At 40.3% G+C, this 17,814-nt stretch overlaps 1 protein-coding gene and 1 pseudogene across 4 annotated transcripts; both read left to right on the plus strand.

Annotated features, from left to right (window-relative positions):
* Positions 1–1,147: 1,147 nt before the first annotated feature.
* LOC133906251 (protein MALE DISCOVERER 2-like) lies at positions 1,148–5,011 on the plus strand. Of its 4 annotated transcripts, none has more exons than XM_062348102.1 (8): positions 1,148–1,745; positions 1,885–1,962; positions 2,033–2,178; positions 2,277–2,385; positions 3,118–3,434; positions 3,566–3,756; positions 3,858–3,990; positions 4,165–5,011. In XM_062348102.1, the coding sequence occupies exons 3-8, from the start codon at positions 2,082–2,084 to the stop codon at positions 4,743–4,745; spliced, it is 1,428 nt and encodes a 475-aa protein (XP_062204086.1). In that variant the 5' UTR covers positions 1,148–1,745; positions 1,885–1,962; positions 2,033–2,081; the 3' UTR covers positions 4,746–5,011. The 4 variants fall into 4 exon arrangements, with proteins under 4 accessions (XP_062204086.1, XP_062204085.1, XP_062204084.1 ...); XM_062348101.1 differs by having other exon boundaries at positions 1,148–1,646; XM_062348100.1 differs by having other exon boundaries at positions 1,149–1,745; positions 2,074–2,178.
* Positions 5,012–5,848: 837 nt separating this feature from the next.
* LOC133906541 (uncharacterized) lies at positions 5,849–17,432 on the plus strand (annotated as a pseudogene).
* Positions 17,433–17,814: the final 382 nt, after the last annotated feature.

Genomic DNA, 17,814 nt, shown 5'->3' on the forward strand with positions numbered 1-17,814 from the left:
AGTTAATAGCTTTCTTGGATGGTGTGAAATCACGAAGCTTCGTCTCGGTTTATGTATGCCAATAAGTGTATATATACTGGAAGAAAGTAGACGCGTCTTAGAAGAAAGGAGTATCAACTGGATAATACAAGTGGGGATTAATTAGAAACTGACCATTAGTGACAAGTTCAAAATTGTACAATCATGTCCATGAATAAGGAGGGCCCACCCACATGCAGGGCCAGGTCTATGTGATCCATTTCACATGCATTCCTCTGTCTGCATCCATCCTTGGTCTCTGACGGCCATCATGTATCTCATTTCCTGGGATAAGTAACAAGATACTATCGTGAATTTAATTTCTTCTACTATCTCTGCTAGGTCCAGCTTCTCTTCTACTATCTCTGACAAATTTGATTTCTTTCAACTTTAAGCCTTTCTTCCACTTAAGTATATTCTTTCTTCTTCTTTTTTAAGCAAGGCAACTACTTTTTTTTTTGCAGGCAATGGCAGCAGTTATGCCTAAATTAATTAAGAAGTTATGTCTAAATTAATTAAGAGAAGGAGAACATAAGTGTCTAATTACAACTAGCAGATAACTTCGATGGCTTTAAGGCCTACAATACAGAGGGCACAAACATAACAGTAAAATAAACCTCGCCCCCTCTAAAAACATCCCCGCGACCTCATGTTGATATCTTCTATAATGAGTCGGGCCGCCTCATTTTCTTGTTTGGACGAACTCTGGAAAATACGTCGATTTCATTATATATATCAAAGCCCCATTAAAATCTCTTTGGCGTGATGTTGGAAGCAAGGCAACTACTTAAGTATACTTCAATTTGGCAAACACAAGAGACCAACTCGGTTTGTTTTTCGAGCATATATTTTTCACAAGGAGCTGATGGGAAGGGTTGATGTGGTCACTGTTTAGATGACGACCAGTGAAACTTCGTAAACGGGTGGGTGACTTGGCGCTTTCGTGAATTGACTTGTTCTTGGCTTCTTGCTGACGGTGAAAAACTAAACTTGACAAGAACAAACAAATTAAACTTGTTCTTACTTGCGATATATGAAGGAGAAGGTTGATATGCATGCTCCAACCACTAGCTGTTTTAATATTTTTATGAATGGATCCGGTCCTAGTTGAACGGCAGCAGCTAGCTCGGCAACATCAGCAGAAGCAATAGAGAAAACAAAGAACGACTGGGCAAGAGAAGGGCGGAAATGAATAATTGTTCTTTAGATGAAGAGGAAATGTAGAATTGTTGAAGGCATCGGTTACTATTACTCCAGTAATCACCTACCTACCTGCCATATATTTGCCTGGAAAAGACTAGCTGACTGGCTGCAAACAAACAAGCAAACAATGAGACAGACATTCAAGCTGCCATGTGAATCTGCAGAGTTCAATATTCCTACATATCCTTGCAGGTGGAGGTGGCAAGCTAAGCTTTACAGCCTTACTTACAAGTACTTTGGTACTCCACTCCATCTCCAGGAGAGAGAGAGACCCTTCTCTTTGCCTACTTCCTCAGTTGATTCCGAGGGAGACATGCATTGACTGGCTCTCTCTCGAAGCTGCAGCTTGTGCCTCAGCCAACCCTGACCTCTCTTTCCATGTATTTTACAGTCAGCGGATTCCTCCCTCTTTAATCTCTTTACAGGTAAGTTGAGGTGCTCGTCATGACGACCCTAACTATTCGTTGGCTATTCCTTCTTTTTGTAACTTCTATGGCCGGCCTCTGCATGCTATGCTACTGAGAGTGGGTTCTTTGCTTGCCTAGTTGGGCACTTAATTTCCAGATTATTTTCAACGTTTCTTTTTGTTCTTGGAGCATCCTATTTTGCCTTGGAGAAGGAAAAAAAATAAAGGCAGCTGATTTGATCGATTCTTTTCTTTAGGTAGTATGGAACCATGCGTGCTCAAAAGATTTGAGCTTTATTATGTGTGACATCTAGCCCCATCGCCACACTTATCAGGTAAAATTAAAAAAAAAATTGGAATCTTTGCCTCTCCTTCAATATAATTAGTCCATACTGTGTTTCGCAGTAGCCGATCTTTTCATTGTTACTTCCTTTTTCCACATCCAGCGGGAGAAATGGAGATATGGAGCATTAGAGTGGCCTCCTGCCTCTTAGTCTTCTCCTTGCTTCTGTCTGACACACCTGGGTCCTGTGCTTCCATCAATGAACTAGGTGACAATTCTTCTTCTTCTTCTCTTTTCCGATAACGCAATTCTTTTTTTTTTTTACTCAAATGGAGTTGTGCCTAAACATGTCTACTGGTGATTCAGGGAAAGACCCAACTAGGTCTTTATCGAATTGCAGACAATGGAAGCTTTTTGGTCGCTGTTCTTGGTTGGGAGTGGGGTGCTCAGATGATGATGGTAGACCGGTGGCTTTGTAAGTACTATTACTGCTCAATCTTCAGCCTTCTTCTGCTAATATCAGAGTTCACGGTAAATAGTTGCTTCTGTTGATCCATAGCTCCTTCAATTTGCAAGGCGGTAAAAGGAATCCAAGCTGACTCTTGAATTACAGATGGTTTATAAGCATCGAGCATGTGTGGTTAGCAATGATTTGAATAGTTCTTGAAACAGAACCTTATTTGAGTTCAGCGGGTATTTGCTATCTCCCGCCGTTGTTTAGGAATTAGTCAAATATTTCTTGTGGAAGCTATGCATGCAAACAAGAATATTGACTTTCGAGCCTTTCTTGGCCTCTCTTCAAAATTTACGTTTCATAATCCATAGATAAATAGTTGTTGGGATTCAAGACAGCAAAATAATCCTTAAATCAGAAAAATACAAGAAGCAAGAAAAATCTTAGAAATTCTCTCAACAGCCGCGACAAACATCATGCAGAAAATGGCACCTAAGTTAACAAGGTGCCACATGATGATCTCAGCAGCTTAGTCAAGGGCAACAAAAGTTATCTGATGAAATGGCACCTGAGTTGCAAAAGATTAACATGAGTTCAGACTTCAGAGGCTCTTTCTGATGGAGGGCTACAGTCATGCAGAAAACGCTTAACAGAATAAGTGTTCCTTTTTTCGTTGTATGGAGTTCATTAACTGTACATCACAACTCCACCAAGTGTATTCATTCACTTATGTTAATCCACAACACTACACAGAACAACTCGGGGTGTCATCCAGAGGAGACTCCTACTGCATCCAAGAGACCAGCTTGGCCCAGCATCTTCGAACCATGCATTTGGAGACAAACCACATCTTGATCCTTCATCCAGGCCTGCTGGTCTTGAACCTGAAACTAGAAAGTCTTTCACGCTACCTCACTGGGCAATCTACACATTGGCCATCACCGGAGCAGTCTTCCTCTTGGTTGCAGCTACTAGCATGTATCTATTCTTCTCTGGTAGAAAGAAGGATAATACTGTCATGCCATGGGCTACTGGACTCAGTGGACCACTCAGGAAAGCCTTTGTGACAGGTCAGTATCTGTATCGTCTGAAACTTATGGGTAGACTAATGGACACATTTCATCACACAAGGATAAAGTTTGCTTACTCGATGTTATAAACTGTGCTTAAAGATGGTGAGTTTGCTGTATCTTATGGGCAGGTGTGCCTTCTCTAGGAAGGGCAGAGCTTCAGGCAGCGTGCGAGGACTTCATCAATGTGATTGGCACTTCATCCGGCTGCACATTGTACAAGGGAACTTTGTCAAGTGGAGTTGAAATAGCTGTTGTCTCCACTTCAGTTGACTCTGCCAAAAATTGGTCAGATCAGTCTGAGGAGCAATTTAGGAACAGGGTAATATGCAATGTGCAAAAGTACATAGCTACTCATTTTGTCAAGTCAATTAGCATATTTACTGCTGTGTGCTACTAGATTATTTACTGCTGTTCTTTCAGATCTCTGCGTTGTCCAGAGTGAACCATAAGAACTTCATGAACCTACTCGGCTACTGCAAGTGCGACGAGCCATTCACTAGGATGATGGTGTTCGAGTATGCTCCGTGTGGTTCCCTCTTTGAGCATTTGCATAGTGAGTGGCTTGGCTCTTACCTCAGCATCTGGAACCATCGAAATGCCGTCCTAGCGTTTTGGTTATTTTCCTTCAGAAATAACTGTGATGCTTCGGTTCTTGTTTCCTCTGAAGAACAAGTTAACTGATTAACTATTCATTATGCTGACTGAATTTATGATAATGTCTGTGCAGTTAGAGAAGCAGAAGATTTGGACTGGCCTGTACGGCTGCGCATCATCATGGGAGTAGCATACTGCTTGGAGCATATGAGCCGGATAGACCCTCCAGTCACCCCAACAAGCCTGAGCTCCTCATCCATCTACTTGACCGATGACTATGCGGCCAAGATATCTGACATCGAATTCTGGAAGGACGACGAAGGCTCCGCTTTGCAAAATGCTATTGCTGACCAAGAAAGCATGGTCGTGTACAAGTACGGCATCCTGCTGCTTGAGGTGATCTCCGGTCGGCTACCGTTCTCCGAAGACCACGGCCTGCTCGTCTTGTGGGCTTCGAGCTACATGGACGGCAAGAGGCCGCTCAGCGGGATGGCTGACCCAACGCTGAAGTCGTCTGTGCCTGACGAGGATGTGGCGGCGCTGTGTGAGGTTGTGAGACTGTGCATAAACCCGGAGAGAGAGAAGAGACCAGCCATGGGAGAGGTCGCGAGGATGATGAGAGGTGTCACCGCGTTGTCGCCGGAGCAGGCGACCCCGCGAGACAACCCCCTGTGGTGGGCCGAGCTTGAGATTGCCTCGTCGGAGACCGGGTGAAATTCAGAACCGAAGGAGCTAGTATAGCTATACTGAATTTTCCTTTATTTCGTTTTCAGCTGTCTTGATGTATAATATACTCTCTTTTCCCCCTTTTTTTCTTTTCCCTCGGATAACAGCGAACCTGCAAGGTTTTAGAAGTGGAAAGAAAGAAAAGAAATTGTCAGTGTAATTATGGTTTGTATTCCTTCAATATAGGGACCTACTCGTTGAAGGGTTCTGCAAGCAAGACATTGTTTCACTGCCAAATCCAATTCCATCTGCCATCTATCTACTGTTCGAATGCTAGGCAGTAGGCGCAGCATGTTCTGCCTCACTCTAAATTCAGTTTACAGGAGTCTTATAAAAAAAGAGTATCGGTTTACAGAGCTGCAATACAATGTAAAGTAATAACCCCATCTAAGCTGTGGTTTTTTTATTTATTTTTAGGACGTATTCCCTAGATACGGATACGGATATTAGAATCCAACTCGGATGCATATGTCTAATTCAGCAGAAAAAAAATTTACATGCGAAATACAATTTAAAATCTGACAGAGTCGAAATTCAACTCGGATGCGAGATACCTAATTCGGAAAAAAAAAGACACATATGTCTGGATAATACTAGTTCGTGCTAGGTTGCAAATATTGTAACCATTTGTTGTAGGGGTGCTGGTGGGCGGGCCCTCCTGGCCGTACCATCGCCTCCTCTGTCATCCCCTGTCCTCATATCGTTCGCTGCCCCGCTGTCCACGCGCCGGCAACGTCGTCGGCGAGGCCGCAGCGGACTCGCTCGTCAACTACAGACATGACATTGGCGTCGCTAGTCGCTACGCTCTGTCGGAGCAACCACCACGGTTGTAATGGCCAAGCACGCCGGACCTCGCGAACTCCTCATCATGCTGCAGGAGCTCATCCCCAACCGCAACAAGGTGCACTGATCTGATATGATCTTGCAACGGAATCTCACTTGCTTCATGAGGCTATTATGCGTTATCGCATTTGCTTTTCTTGCTGATCGACAAGGCATCGATACTAGAAGAGGCAACATTGAGTACCTGCTGCAGGCTGCAGCTTCAAGTGCAGATGATTTCGTTGGGCATCGGGCTGTGCGTGCCGCTTATGCAACACCTACAAATACCTCCAATGGCAACGCACTATGGCCCCGCTCCTCGGCGGGTGCCGTAGCTGCATCCACAACGACACGGTGGCTAGAATAACTGTGGACATGCAGAGAGGACGCATCGGCAAATGCGCCCTCGTGCCCGCCACTGATGCAGAGAAGCGGCGGCCGAGGGCCGCGTCAGCGGAACGCGGACGGCGGCGATGAGGACGGGCAGCAGCACTCGCGGACTTTTTCTTGTTTCTTTTCTTCGATCGACTGGGTGGTTCTTTGTTGCGCAGCGTTACCCAATGTTTCTTGGCAAGTGTTGTTCCGTTCGTCAGAACTTGAGAAGCAACCGACCACGCTTCAGTTCTGTCGCGCCTTGCAACTGTCAGGCTCGCTTCGGTTCAGTTGTTCCTCCAGTCCGCTGCAATGGCAATGGCAATGGCAACCGCATCCAACAGCACCCATCCCCCCTCCTCCGTCACCCAAGACTACCATGGCCACCTCGAGGACGACTTCGATGACGATAACGAAGAACCCTCCGCGCCCCCGTCCGAGGAGACTCGTCTCGAGGCCGTGCTCGGGCGGCTCACCGCGGAGGAGGTTCGGATCGGGGTGCAGGAGGTGGCAACCCGGGGCTGCGCCCGCACGCGCCGCAGTGGAGGCGGCGGCGGGCCCAGACCTCGCGCGCGCCGCCACCGTGTTAGACCTCGTGCGCGCTGCCGCTGCGGCCAGCGATCGGCTCCGTCGCCTCGGCGCCTTCGACGCCGTCTCCATCACCCTCGACGCGGCGCCGCCAGGGATCCCCTGCAGCGGCGGCGGGGGGCGCCGCCGCCGTCGTCGTTGACGTCGCCAAGGCACGCGACCGCGGTGCCGGTGAATTCGGCGTCTTTTGCCAACGCCCGGTGTGCATCCAACTAAAAATGTCTTCTTTTCGGAGAATGGTTTACTTCACACGATCCTTGTTGTAATATGGTAGAAATAAATATATATATTTTTTACATAGAAAATCTTTGTGAGAAAAATTATAGGTGTCAATCAGCGATCTTTACTATATCAATGATGTATACGATAAAAAAAATTATAATAAACGTCTTAATTCTTCTTGCAGCTTACAAGATATATTTATAGGAATTAATATTAATATATACGACCCGAGTCTAATACAAACTGTTTTGGAATATAAGTCGAATACGTCCCTTGAATGGCCTAATAAGAATTCGGATCATAATCCAACAAACTTCACCTTAAGATGAATTCTATCTTATAGCAAATAAAAAATCATCAATAAACTCTCTTCAATAATAAATATCACTAACGCTAAAAGTCTTTAGAACGCAAACTGTAACACCAACTAAACTTGAACATAGCTCAAATTTAGTAGCAGAAATTGACAATTTCATCATATCAGCAGGATTATCGTGAGTGCTTATCTTGCATATTTTAATATCATCTTGAACAATAACATCTCGAATATAATGATACATCACAACAATATGCTTTGTTCTTTCATAAAATATCTTATCCTTTGTAAGTCAAATAGAACTTTGAGTATCACAAAAAATATTAACGCAATAATTATCTCCATAAAACTTACTTTACAAACCTCTCAGCCAAACAACTTTTTTGTATACTTTAGAAATAGCCATATGTTTAACTTCAGTAGTTGATAAAGCAACAATAGTCTGCAAACATGATTTCTAACTAACAGTACAACCAACAATGGTAAAAACAGAACATGTGAGAGATCTCCTCTTATCCAAATCACCATCATAATCTGAATCAACATAACCAACAAGTCCATCTCCATATTTTTCAAACTGCAAACAAATATTAGAAGTACCACACATATATCTGAAAATCTACTGAACAACCTTCCAATACTATTTGTCAGGATTAGCTATGTATCTACTAATAACACTTAGTGCATAAGATAAATCAGGATGAGAGCAGAGGACTCTAGTCATATACTCAATATTATAATCTGACTCAGATCATAAAGCTAAAAATAATTTGAAATGCGCAGCTAATAGAGTAATCACTGGTTTTGCATCATGCATATTAAAACAACGAATGACCTTCTTAATATAGCCTTGTTGACTAAGATATAACTTGCCAGCTTTTTTGTCTCTAATGATCTCCATGCCAAGAATTTTCTTTGCTATACCTAAATCCTTCATCTCAAATTCATACTCAACTGTGATTTCAGTTTAGCTATTTCTGATTTATCCTTTGTAGCAATCAACATATCATCGTCATAAAGAAGCAAATAAATAGCCGAACCATTAATAATTTTCAAATAGACACAGCTATTATAATCAGAACGTTTAAAACCATTAGAGAGTGTAAAAGAGTCAAACCTCTTATACCACTGTCTAGAGGATTATTTCAAACCATAAAGAGATTTTTTTTTTAAATTTACATACAATGTCTTCTTTTTTATGAATAATAAAACCTTTAGATTAATCAATATAAATATCTTAATCTAACTCTCTATATAAAAATACAGTTTTAACATTTAATTGCTCACGTTCGTAATCACATATAGCAACAATACTGAGTAAAGTGCGAATAAAACTATGCTTCATAACATGGGAGAAGACATCATTATAATCAATACTTGTATATTATTATAATCAATACATATAATCTGGCTATAGCCTTTAGCAACCAACCTTGCTTTATACCTTGCTGCTTTATTAGGAGAAGTATCCTCATTTCTTTTGAAAATCCACTTCCAATGAGTAGTCTTCTTCTCTTTTGGCAATTTGACTAAATCTCAAGTATCATTCTTTTTAAGTGACTCCATCCCTTCTTGTATTGCAGTCATCCAATTATTACAACCAATAGAAGTAATAGCCTCATTATAATTAGAAGATTCTGCATTAACTTCAACATCCTCTGCACAATTCAAAGCATAAGCAACAAATATTACACTCTTTAATTAACATCTTGTAGGGATTAATTTGCCTTCTAGGACTATCAACTGTAATAGAATGTTGTGTAGGCTGCACAACGAAAGAAGAAGGTGGAACACTAGATGAATTATGATCAATAAATAAATTTTTTAGCAATAAATGCATATTGGACAACAGCATCTAGTGTACTTTCTGTATTAATAAAATACTTCACCTGTATACTAGAACTCTGCTGACTCTGAACAGGAGTGTTATGCAACATAGCAAATTCATTAAATACAATATTCTTGCTAATCACCACATTTTGTGTTACAAGATTTCACAATTATAACATTTAACACCAGATTTATAATCAAGAAAGATGCACTTAATAGTTTTTGGCTTCAATTTATCATTATCAACGTGAATATAAGTAGAACAACTGGAAACTTCCAATTCTAAATAACCAGCTGGAGAACCATATCATATCTCAATTGGAGTTTTCTTATCAATGATAATATTAGATGATCAATTAATGATATACAATATAAATCAAATTCATCAAAATAGAATTCCATCCTATTATCAGTGCAAAAAAAATTTACCTTCTTTTCGGTTTGCTTTGCAACCATAACCTTCCACTCCTTAAATACTTCTGATTTATGCTTCAAGAAATAAGGTCAAACTCTTCTCAAGTAATAATAAATAATAATTAACATATAACGAGAACCATCTAGTGAAGGCCTACGAAATGATCCTCATAAATCAGAATGCGTATAATCAAGAATATTTTTTGTTGTATAAACCGAAGTGTTGAATTTCACCTTCTTATGCTTGCCAAAAATACAATGCTGGCAAAATTTTAGCTTGTCGATGTTATGTCCATCAAGAAGACATCTATTGCTCAATTCTGTCAAACCAAGTTCACTTATCATATGTCTAAGACGCATATGCCAAAGATTAGTAGCATCATAATCTATTAATGAATATGAACTTACAGTAGCATCATCTGTGATTGTAGTGCCTCGAAGATGATATAAATTGCAGACTTCAAATCACCTTTTATTACAATAAGGAAATCTTTTCTCACATTAAAAATACCATCTTCACCAGACCAACCATACCCTTTATTATCGAGAGTACTCAAGAAAATAAAGTTTCTTTTCATAACTAGAACATGCCACACATCTGTCAAGATTCTAACAATACCATCATACATTTTTTTTTATCATAATTGATCCACTTCTAATAATTGGAAGTGGGTTGTCATCACCCATACTAACAGAACTAGCATTTTAAACAAAATTATAAGTGGTGAACTAATATCTATGTATGCATATATGAAAAGACACAGCAGATTCAATAATCAATTCATCACCACTACTAGCATATCCAGCAAAAGCAACGAAAGTCTCTCCATCAAAACTACTATCGGAAGCAACAACAAAAGGTTTACCTTCTTCATTAGATTTAACTCTCCTCTTTTCTTTATTCTTCAACTTGTAATATTTAGATATATTATGTTTATTTTTCTTGTAATACCTGTATAATTTTTCTTTACTTCTGGACTTCAAACGACCCTTGTAATCGTTCAAACTTTTACCTCTTTGGCCATGATGCAAATTCTTTTCCTTTGTCATGCCATGCACAATCAAATATTTTCTATTGGAAGTCGAGCCATCAGTAGACACCATTTATTTAATCTTTTTTCTTAGCATATAAGGCCTCATAAACTTCTTTCAAATAAGGTTCCTTTTCATAACTAGAACATGCCACACATCTGTCAAGATTCTAACAATACCATCATACATCTTTTATCATAATTGATCCACTTCTAATAATTGGAAGTGGGTTATCATCACCCATACTAACAAAACTAGCATCTTAAACAGAATTATAAGTGGTGAACTAATATCTATGTATACATATATGAAAAGACGCAGCAAATTTAATAATCAATTCATCACCACTACTAGCATATCCATCAAAAGCAACGAGAGTCTCTCCATTAAAACTACTATCTGAAGCAACAACAGAAGGTTTACCTTCTTCATTAGATTTAACTTTCCTATTTTCTTTATTCTTCAACTTATAATATTTAGATATATTATGTTTATTTTTCTTGTAATACCTGTATAATTTTTCTTTGCTTCTGGACTTCGAACAACCCCTGTAATCGTTCAAACTTTTACCTCTTTGACCATGATGCGAATTCTTTTCCTTTGTCCTGCCATGCACAATCAAACATTTTCTATTGGAAGTCAAGCCATCAGTAGACACCATTTATTTAATTTTTTTTCTTAGCATATAAGGCTTCATAAACTTCTTTCAAAGTTAGTGTGTCGTGATTGTATAATATGATATCTCTGAAATTTACAAAAGAACCGAGCAATAAACATGAAAGGAAAAGACTCAAGTTCTCATCATTATATTTTATCTTTATGGATTGTAGGTCAGCAACGATCTCCTTAAAGACCGAAAGATGATTCAACACAGAACCATCCTCTTGTAATTTGTGGGTGAAATTTTTTATCTTCAGATGTATTTTACTGGCTAAATCCTTAGATATGCAGATCGATTCTAGCTTTAGCTATAAAGCATCATCTATTTTTTTGCAAAACCTCTAACAAAATATTATTTGATAAATGAAGATGAATTTGTGACAAAGCCCTAGATCTTTCTCTATTCTTTATTAGATCAAGACTTTTAATCTTATTTCTAAAATTATCAAAAAATATTATCCAAAACAATATACGTAAGAATATTTCGTATTTTAACTTACCATAGAAAAAATCTTACATCACGATCTAGTGATAGAATATCATATTCAATGAAGCAGTTAGAAAATCCCTTAGTGCACTCTGAAACATCAGCCAAAAATCAATTCAGCACAAACTCTGGTACGCTTTCCTTGTGTGCGCTTAGCAAAACACTAATTTTGGACTTCACGTGACAGCACAGGCCGGAAAACGAAGATGGCTTCGTCATGTTGATGCTACTGTGCTGGTCGATGCTCTGCCAGCCTCGATGCACGGGCAGCAGCAGGAAACGACCTTTTTTTTTCTGGTCAGGTTCTAGCTTCGATTTGCGGAAGTAAGGGTGAAAGTGGACGGTGAATTATTTGATTTTGTATTCGTTAAAATATGAATATGAATATTCGTATCTGTATTTGTTTTTGAAATGGATACTAAAATGAATGTATCCGAATTCGTTTTCGAGATTCGGATTCAAATGTGGATATCCGAATTCGAGATATATCCGATTCGTATCTGTATCCACCAACCAGGGAACCAAATTTTGCTAAAGTTTTAGAAATTTCAGATATGAATGAAATTCCGACCCAATCAAATTGGAACAAATTTCAGTCAAATTTCAGTTAAATTTGATCAAAAATTTAAATTTTCAACATGAATTTTGAACAAAATTTCTAAAATTCCGGTCCAATCAAATTAGAACAAATTTCAATCGAATTTTATCAAATTTCAGTCAATTTTTTTCAAAAATTTAAATTTTTGACTGAATTTCGAAGATCGAGTAGATATCCGAATGCGGATTCGTATTCGAACTATCCGATTCGTATTCATATTCGAGGATATCCGGATCCATATTCGCATTCGGATTAAAATGTGATAAATCGTACTATCCAAATTCGATTCCATGCATATTCGATCCGTTTCGATCCCTATGCGGAAGCCACGATTTTTTTACCTGCAAAATCTTTACGGAAAAATTAGAAATATCAATCGACGATTTTCACTATATTAGAAATATATATAATATTAAAGATTATAATAAACATCTTAATTCTTTTTATAGTTTATAAGATATATTTATAGGGATGAAAATATAAGACTCGAGTCTAATACGAACCGTTTTAAAATTTAAAGATGTTACTTATATGGTATAATAAAAAATTCGGATCACATAATAGTTGTAAAGTGGGTTCAGTTTACTGTTTTGCTTGAGCTATTCAGATTGGGACTTGCACAGTCTCTAGCTGTTGCTTCGATTTAGAGACCTCAGACTAGAACCTAAGCTAGTTTGAATCTGAAGGACGGTGCTTTCATCGGACTGTGCAGCCTTGTGGACTTCTGGTCGATACAATGAAGTGGATTTTATTGATGTGCTTGCTTTCAGAAGGATCATACATGGCCTTGGCTACATAATTTTGATTTTAGCAGGTGTTATGCTTGTAGTAAATCACACTCAGAAGCATCCATTTATCTCTTAGTGTGATTTGCTTCGGAAAAAATGGAACTTTTTTCTTCTTGCTTATAGTTGCACGTGAATCGGCTATCTTCAGGTTCGTTGTGGATGAATTATATGGTTGTAGTTTGTTGACTCCCACTGGTCTGGTTCGTAGAACAAAATTAATTAGTTTCCTTCATTTTCTGGTTCAGTATTGCAGTATTTCTACATTCTGCATTATAGGATTTTGTTGTGCCGTGCTATATCCCTCTCTATGCCAAAGTCATACATTCTCCACAACATAGCTTGAATGAATATCATGCAAGGATATCTCTCATGCATTCTCCATCACTTAACATGCGCAACTAACAAATTTGTGTGTGCTGTTAAATAGACCTCAAATAATCGTTATTCAGAACCACTGTGTAGGTAGAGGATGCCATGATGTTTGATGATCAAATATTACTGTGTCATAGGCATGACCTCAATTGGTTCCCGAGTTCACTTGTCTCAAGTCTCACCTATCTTCTTCGTGTAAACCTTTTGCAGACTAGATCATGTTCACTGGAAGGTTCACTGAAGTTGAAGAACCTATTTGGATACTGTGAGACCTGGGATGCATCAGGTGTTCTTGAATTAGATCAGACGACAAAACTAAGTGCTGGAGTGGAAATGTCAAGAATCGGAGCAATGGCAGCTCCACTGATAGCCCGAATATCGTTTCTGTCCGAGGACTGGTTAAAGTCCTCACTCAAAGAACGCCTGATGGGTGTTTTTGTTGGCTTGCTCCACCATGAACCATAACCTTGCTTACAATCTGACATGGAGAACTTTAACTGATCCAGCACGTATGTCATCCAATTCCATACAAGAGCAGTTAGGACATAGCCTTTATTTTCAATGAAACGTGTTGCACCATTTTTATTTTCTAGAATCTGATGCACTGCACACTAGGAACTTTTTAATTAAACAACTGAACGACTCAAACTGAAATGTACCTATCCGTTTCAGCTTTGCAGCATCCGTTTCCTCGATTGCATATCAGGAATTTGATCTTCGAGTGGCTTTGCCTCTGGTTGTGTTGAATGGTGCTCTCAATGCTGGAGTGGCTGCAGGGGTCATCCACCCATTGGAAAGAGGATCCACAGGATCTGTCTCACCACTTCCAGAACGGTTCTCCTTGGGTGGCAATAGGTCTCTTGTTTGCCACTTGGGTGGACCATCATCACTCTTAGGCTTCAAAGCAAGAGGTTTGGAGGTGACAGACTTCAGAACCTTTGGCCCCAATAATTCTGAAAATGGTGCTTCCACTTTTCCTGAGCTAGATGGACTGGGATGTGACATAGCAGTCACAGCCTTTGCTGATCTATCATTTGATCTACCTCTGAAGCTGCTAAGGGAGCTGGAAATTCACGGCGATGCATTTGTTTCTGCTGGAAATCTTGTTAAAGTAACAGAGCGTGATCTTCGGAAATTTCCCCTTACTGACTCCCTACAAAACTTTAGGAGTTCTGCTGAAAGCCGGTAATGGTAATTCCCGGAAACAAAAACAATAAAATTATATGAAAACAATTTAGGCATCCTCCAATCGTTTTCCATTTTGGACGATAATTATCAGCAAAAATTTTCATTTCTAACCTGACCCATGGCCCAATAGACCTCCGCCTCCCACTCCCAGGCCCCAACCTCCAGTGGTCCAGGACTCCAGGTCCTTCACTGATTTAGTCTACACTTCCATCATTATTCTCTCGTTCCTCTACAGCCATGTCACCCAAACCATAGAGGCGCCGCCCGCTAGTGCTGTCCACCAGCGCCGCCCGTCAGATGCGACACGAGGAGCCGGCGGATTGCCTCCCTTGGACCTCAGTGCCTCCACGCGTCCATCGCCGGCCTTAAGATCTCGACGTGGTGAGTCGACGATGCTGTAGCGAAAATGATCATATTAGGCTATGATTGTAATTTTAGTGATTAATAACAACATAGTCAATGAGGCTAACATATTTATCAAGAATATATATTAGTAGATCTTATGAATGCAATATATGAAGAAGCCACACAGCCGGAACAAGGTTTGATCGAATTAAAGAAGTCACAGGAAAATTAGCCTTACCGGATGGTCCAGTGCTGTGGATGTTGAGTTCACCAGAGCATATTTGACAAATGGGGAGAGAGGACTCAAGACCTCACCGGAAGGTCCGATGATTAGCAAATGTACTCACCGGAGCAATTCTTTCAGAGAAAGATGTCGTGCTGAAAAATGAAGGTTAAGCCTCATTGGATAGTCCGATGATCAAAACATGGCAATACGGGAGTGTTTCTGTCCAGAAGGCAGAATGGAATAACCCACCGGATAGTCTGGTGATCAGAGAAAAATACACACTGAAGCATTTCCACCAGAGAAGGTTGCAGTCGTAGAAGATTGAAGATCAACACGCCAGAAGGTCCAGTGATAAAGTAAGGCTATACCAGAAAATATACCGGATAATGAACAGTGCAAAGAGGCAGAACAAAGTTCAAGGCATCGAATAGTCCGGTGATGAAGTGATGTGCAGCGGATTCTTCCACCAGAGTAATTTACACAGAGAAGAAGCAAAGACTCGGATGGCTTAGGATAACTCACCGGATAGTCTGGAGATGAAGTATATACTGGAATGTCTGGTGCTCATAGAACCCTGAGTGGGGTTCCAACGGCTAGTTTGTGAGAATGTACTCATCGGATGATCCAGTGTTAGTACTATTGTTCTTATCGGATCATCTGGTGTTAACAACTTTTTTGAGTTATTGGGTTAACAGCTAGTGCACGGGTTTGAGGCTATAAATACCCCTCTACTCAGTCATTTGAGTGCGCTTGAGTTTTAAGAAGTCCATAAACATTTGAGAAGACATCCAAGCCACCAAAGTACTTAAAATGATCATCCAAGATGATTAAGCACAAGATTAGTGAGTGATCAGTGCTTATAGGCCTAGAGAGAGTGTTGCTAGGTGATTGCTGCCTAGAGAGTGTATTAAAGAATGATCCAACCTTGTACCAAGTGGTACGTCGACACCTTGGAGTCTTAGTGACTCGTCGGCAAACTTGTTGACCTTTCGACTTGGTGTGGAGTGGCGATGAGAAGCGTGTACGGGGACGCGAAGACCCTTTCCTTGGTGGCTCAAGCTCCGAAGTGATCATGGCGGCAAGAAACTGAAAGAGAGGCTAGTGGTTAGGCCTTGCCTTGGTGGCTCATCTGGATGGATGTCTTGTATTTGTGATTTGGTGGCTCAAGAACCGTGAACGGATGCCGACCTGGAGTATATCTTTTTTGGAGCTCCATCGTGGACTAGGGGTAACATTCATGGCACCGATACTACAGGATAAAAATCATTTGTATCGAGTTTGCTCTCTCTACCTTATTTATGTTTCCGCATTTACATTCTTGCAATTTATCTTCTTAGATAGGTCGCAAGCATTTTGATTGGTAGAGTAGATTCACTAGATAAATTTAGAGCACATTTAGATAGAAATTGATATAGATTTATCTTATATAGTTTTTGAAGCCGAATAGATTCTAAGTATCCTAATTCATTCCTCCTCTTATTGATCCCTTCAGACGCCCTTCCAGCCTTTCTCCTCCACCCCGCCTCGGCCAGACGACGCAACGAGACGGCGAGGTGGCGACACCCTTCCTCAGTTCGTCCTCGTGTGGCGACGGTGGTGACGGGCTGTGCCCTGCTCTCGTGTCGTGCAATGTGCAGGAACCTCGTGCAGCAACGCACCCTGCCCTCACCTCGCATTGCACGTAGGCGCCCTGGCTGCGCTGCACCATGTGCTCGCCCCTACGCCGCCTCATTGCCTTGGCTTAGCCACTGCCAGTTTGCGTTAGGGGAGAGAGAGATAGGGATTGGGATCGAGTGAGACTGTGAGAGAGATAGAACGGCCATATCCCACAGTGCACAATACATACCCATGATGGCATTTTGGTATTTTATTTATTTATATCACTATATATATGTGTATATAGGTTGCCGAAATATTATTATACAACACAATAACAAGGGCCTCACATATTCTTCATGTATCTGTATAACTGTAATTGCGTATGTAGAAACTTGATATCAGATTATTCTTTCGGGTTTGAATTATTGATTCCCGATTGATACCCATATGTTTTCGTCCGATAACATCGTTTTTGGTTTTCTTGTATTATCGATATCGTATTCATTTCCGATATTATCATTATCGACTTTGTTTCCAAGCGAAAATGTGAAACTGAAAATGATTTAGGCCTTTTTCCGATCGTTTTCGAACCGATTTCATCCCTAGTTGTGCTAACCAGACTGTTTCGCATAGAGGTTTGTCCTTCACTATTCAGCTGTGCCACTAAAGTTACTGATGAAATTGCAGTACTTTATTGTTTTACTTTTACTTAACACGTGTTTCTCCTCTTTCCAGATGAATTACTGCCACATCTTGAAACAGTTTGATCATGACAGGGGGAAGTCAGGCATAGAGTTCAACTTTTCATCGCCATAATTTCTTTGGCAACATTGTCTCATTAAGACGATTAGTTATTTTTTTTTCTGACTATTCTGATTTTTATTCGAAGAGCTTGTCTAGAACTCTCTCACTCATAAAAAGAAAGCCTTGCTAACTATAAGTGGCAAATTGTTTGTCCTGGCTTATGGATTTAATGTTGTGACTTGTAAAGCAGAAAAGCAAAACAAAAGCAGAAGAGGTTGGGAGCTTGAGTTTTCAATGCTGACCTGAATGTTCTGGACTGGAAATGATGAATTATTGTTGTACAAAGATCTGTGTCAATAAGCCGTTGCCAAGCTACAAGGCCTTGCCCATTCCTGGGACTGTGTTTCTGTAGAAAAGTAGGAATGACTAATGCAAATGTTGAAATGGCAATCTG

Source organism: Phragmites australis, chromosome 23 (genome assembly GCF_958298935.1).
Source record: "Phragmites australis chromosome 23, lpPhrAust1.1, whole genome shotgun sequence".
Taxonomy (NCBI): Eukaryota; Viridiplantae; Streptophyta; class Magnoliopsida; order Poales; family Poaceae; genus Phragmites; species Phragmites australis.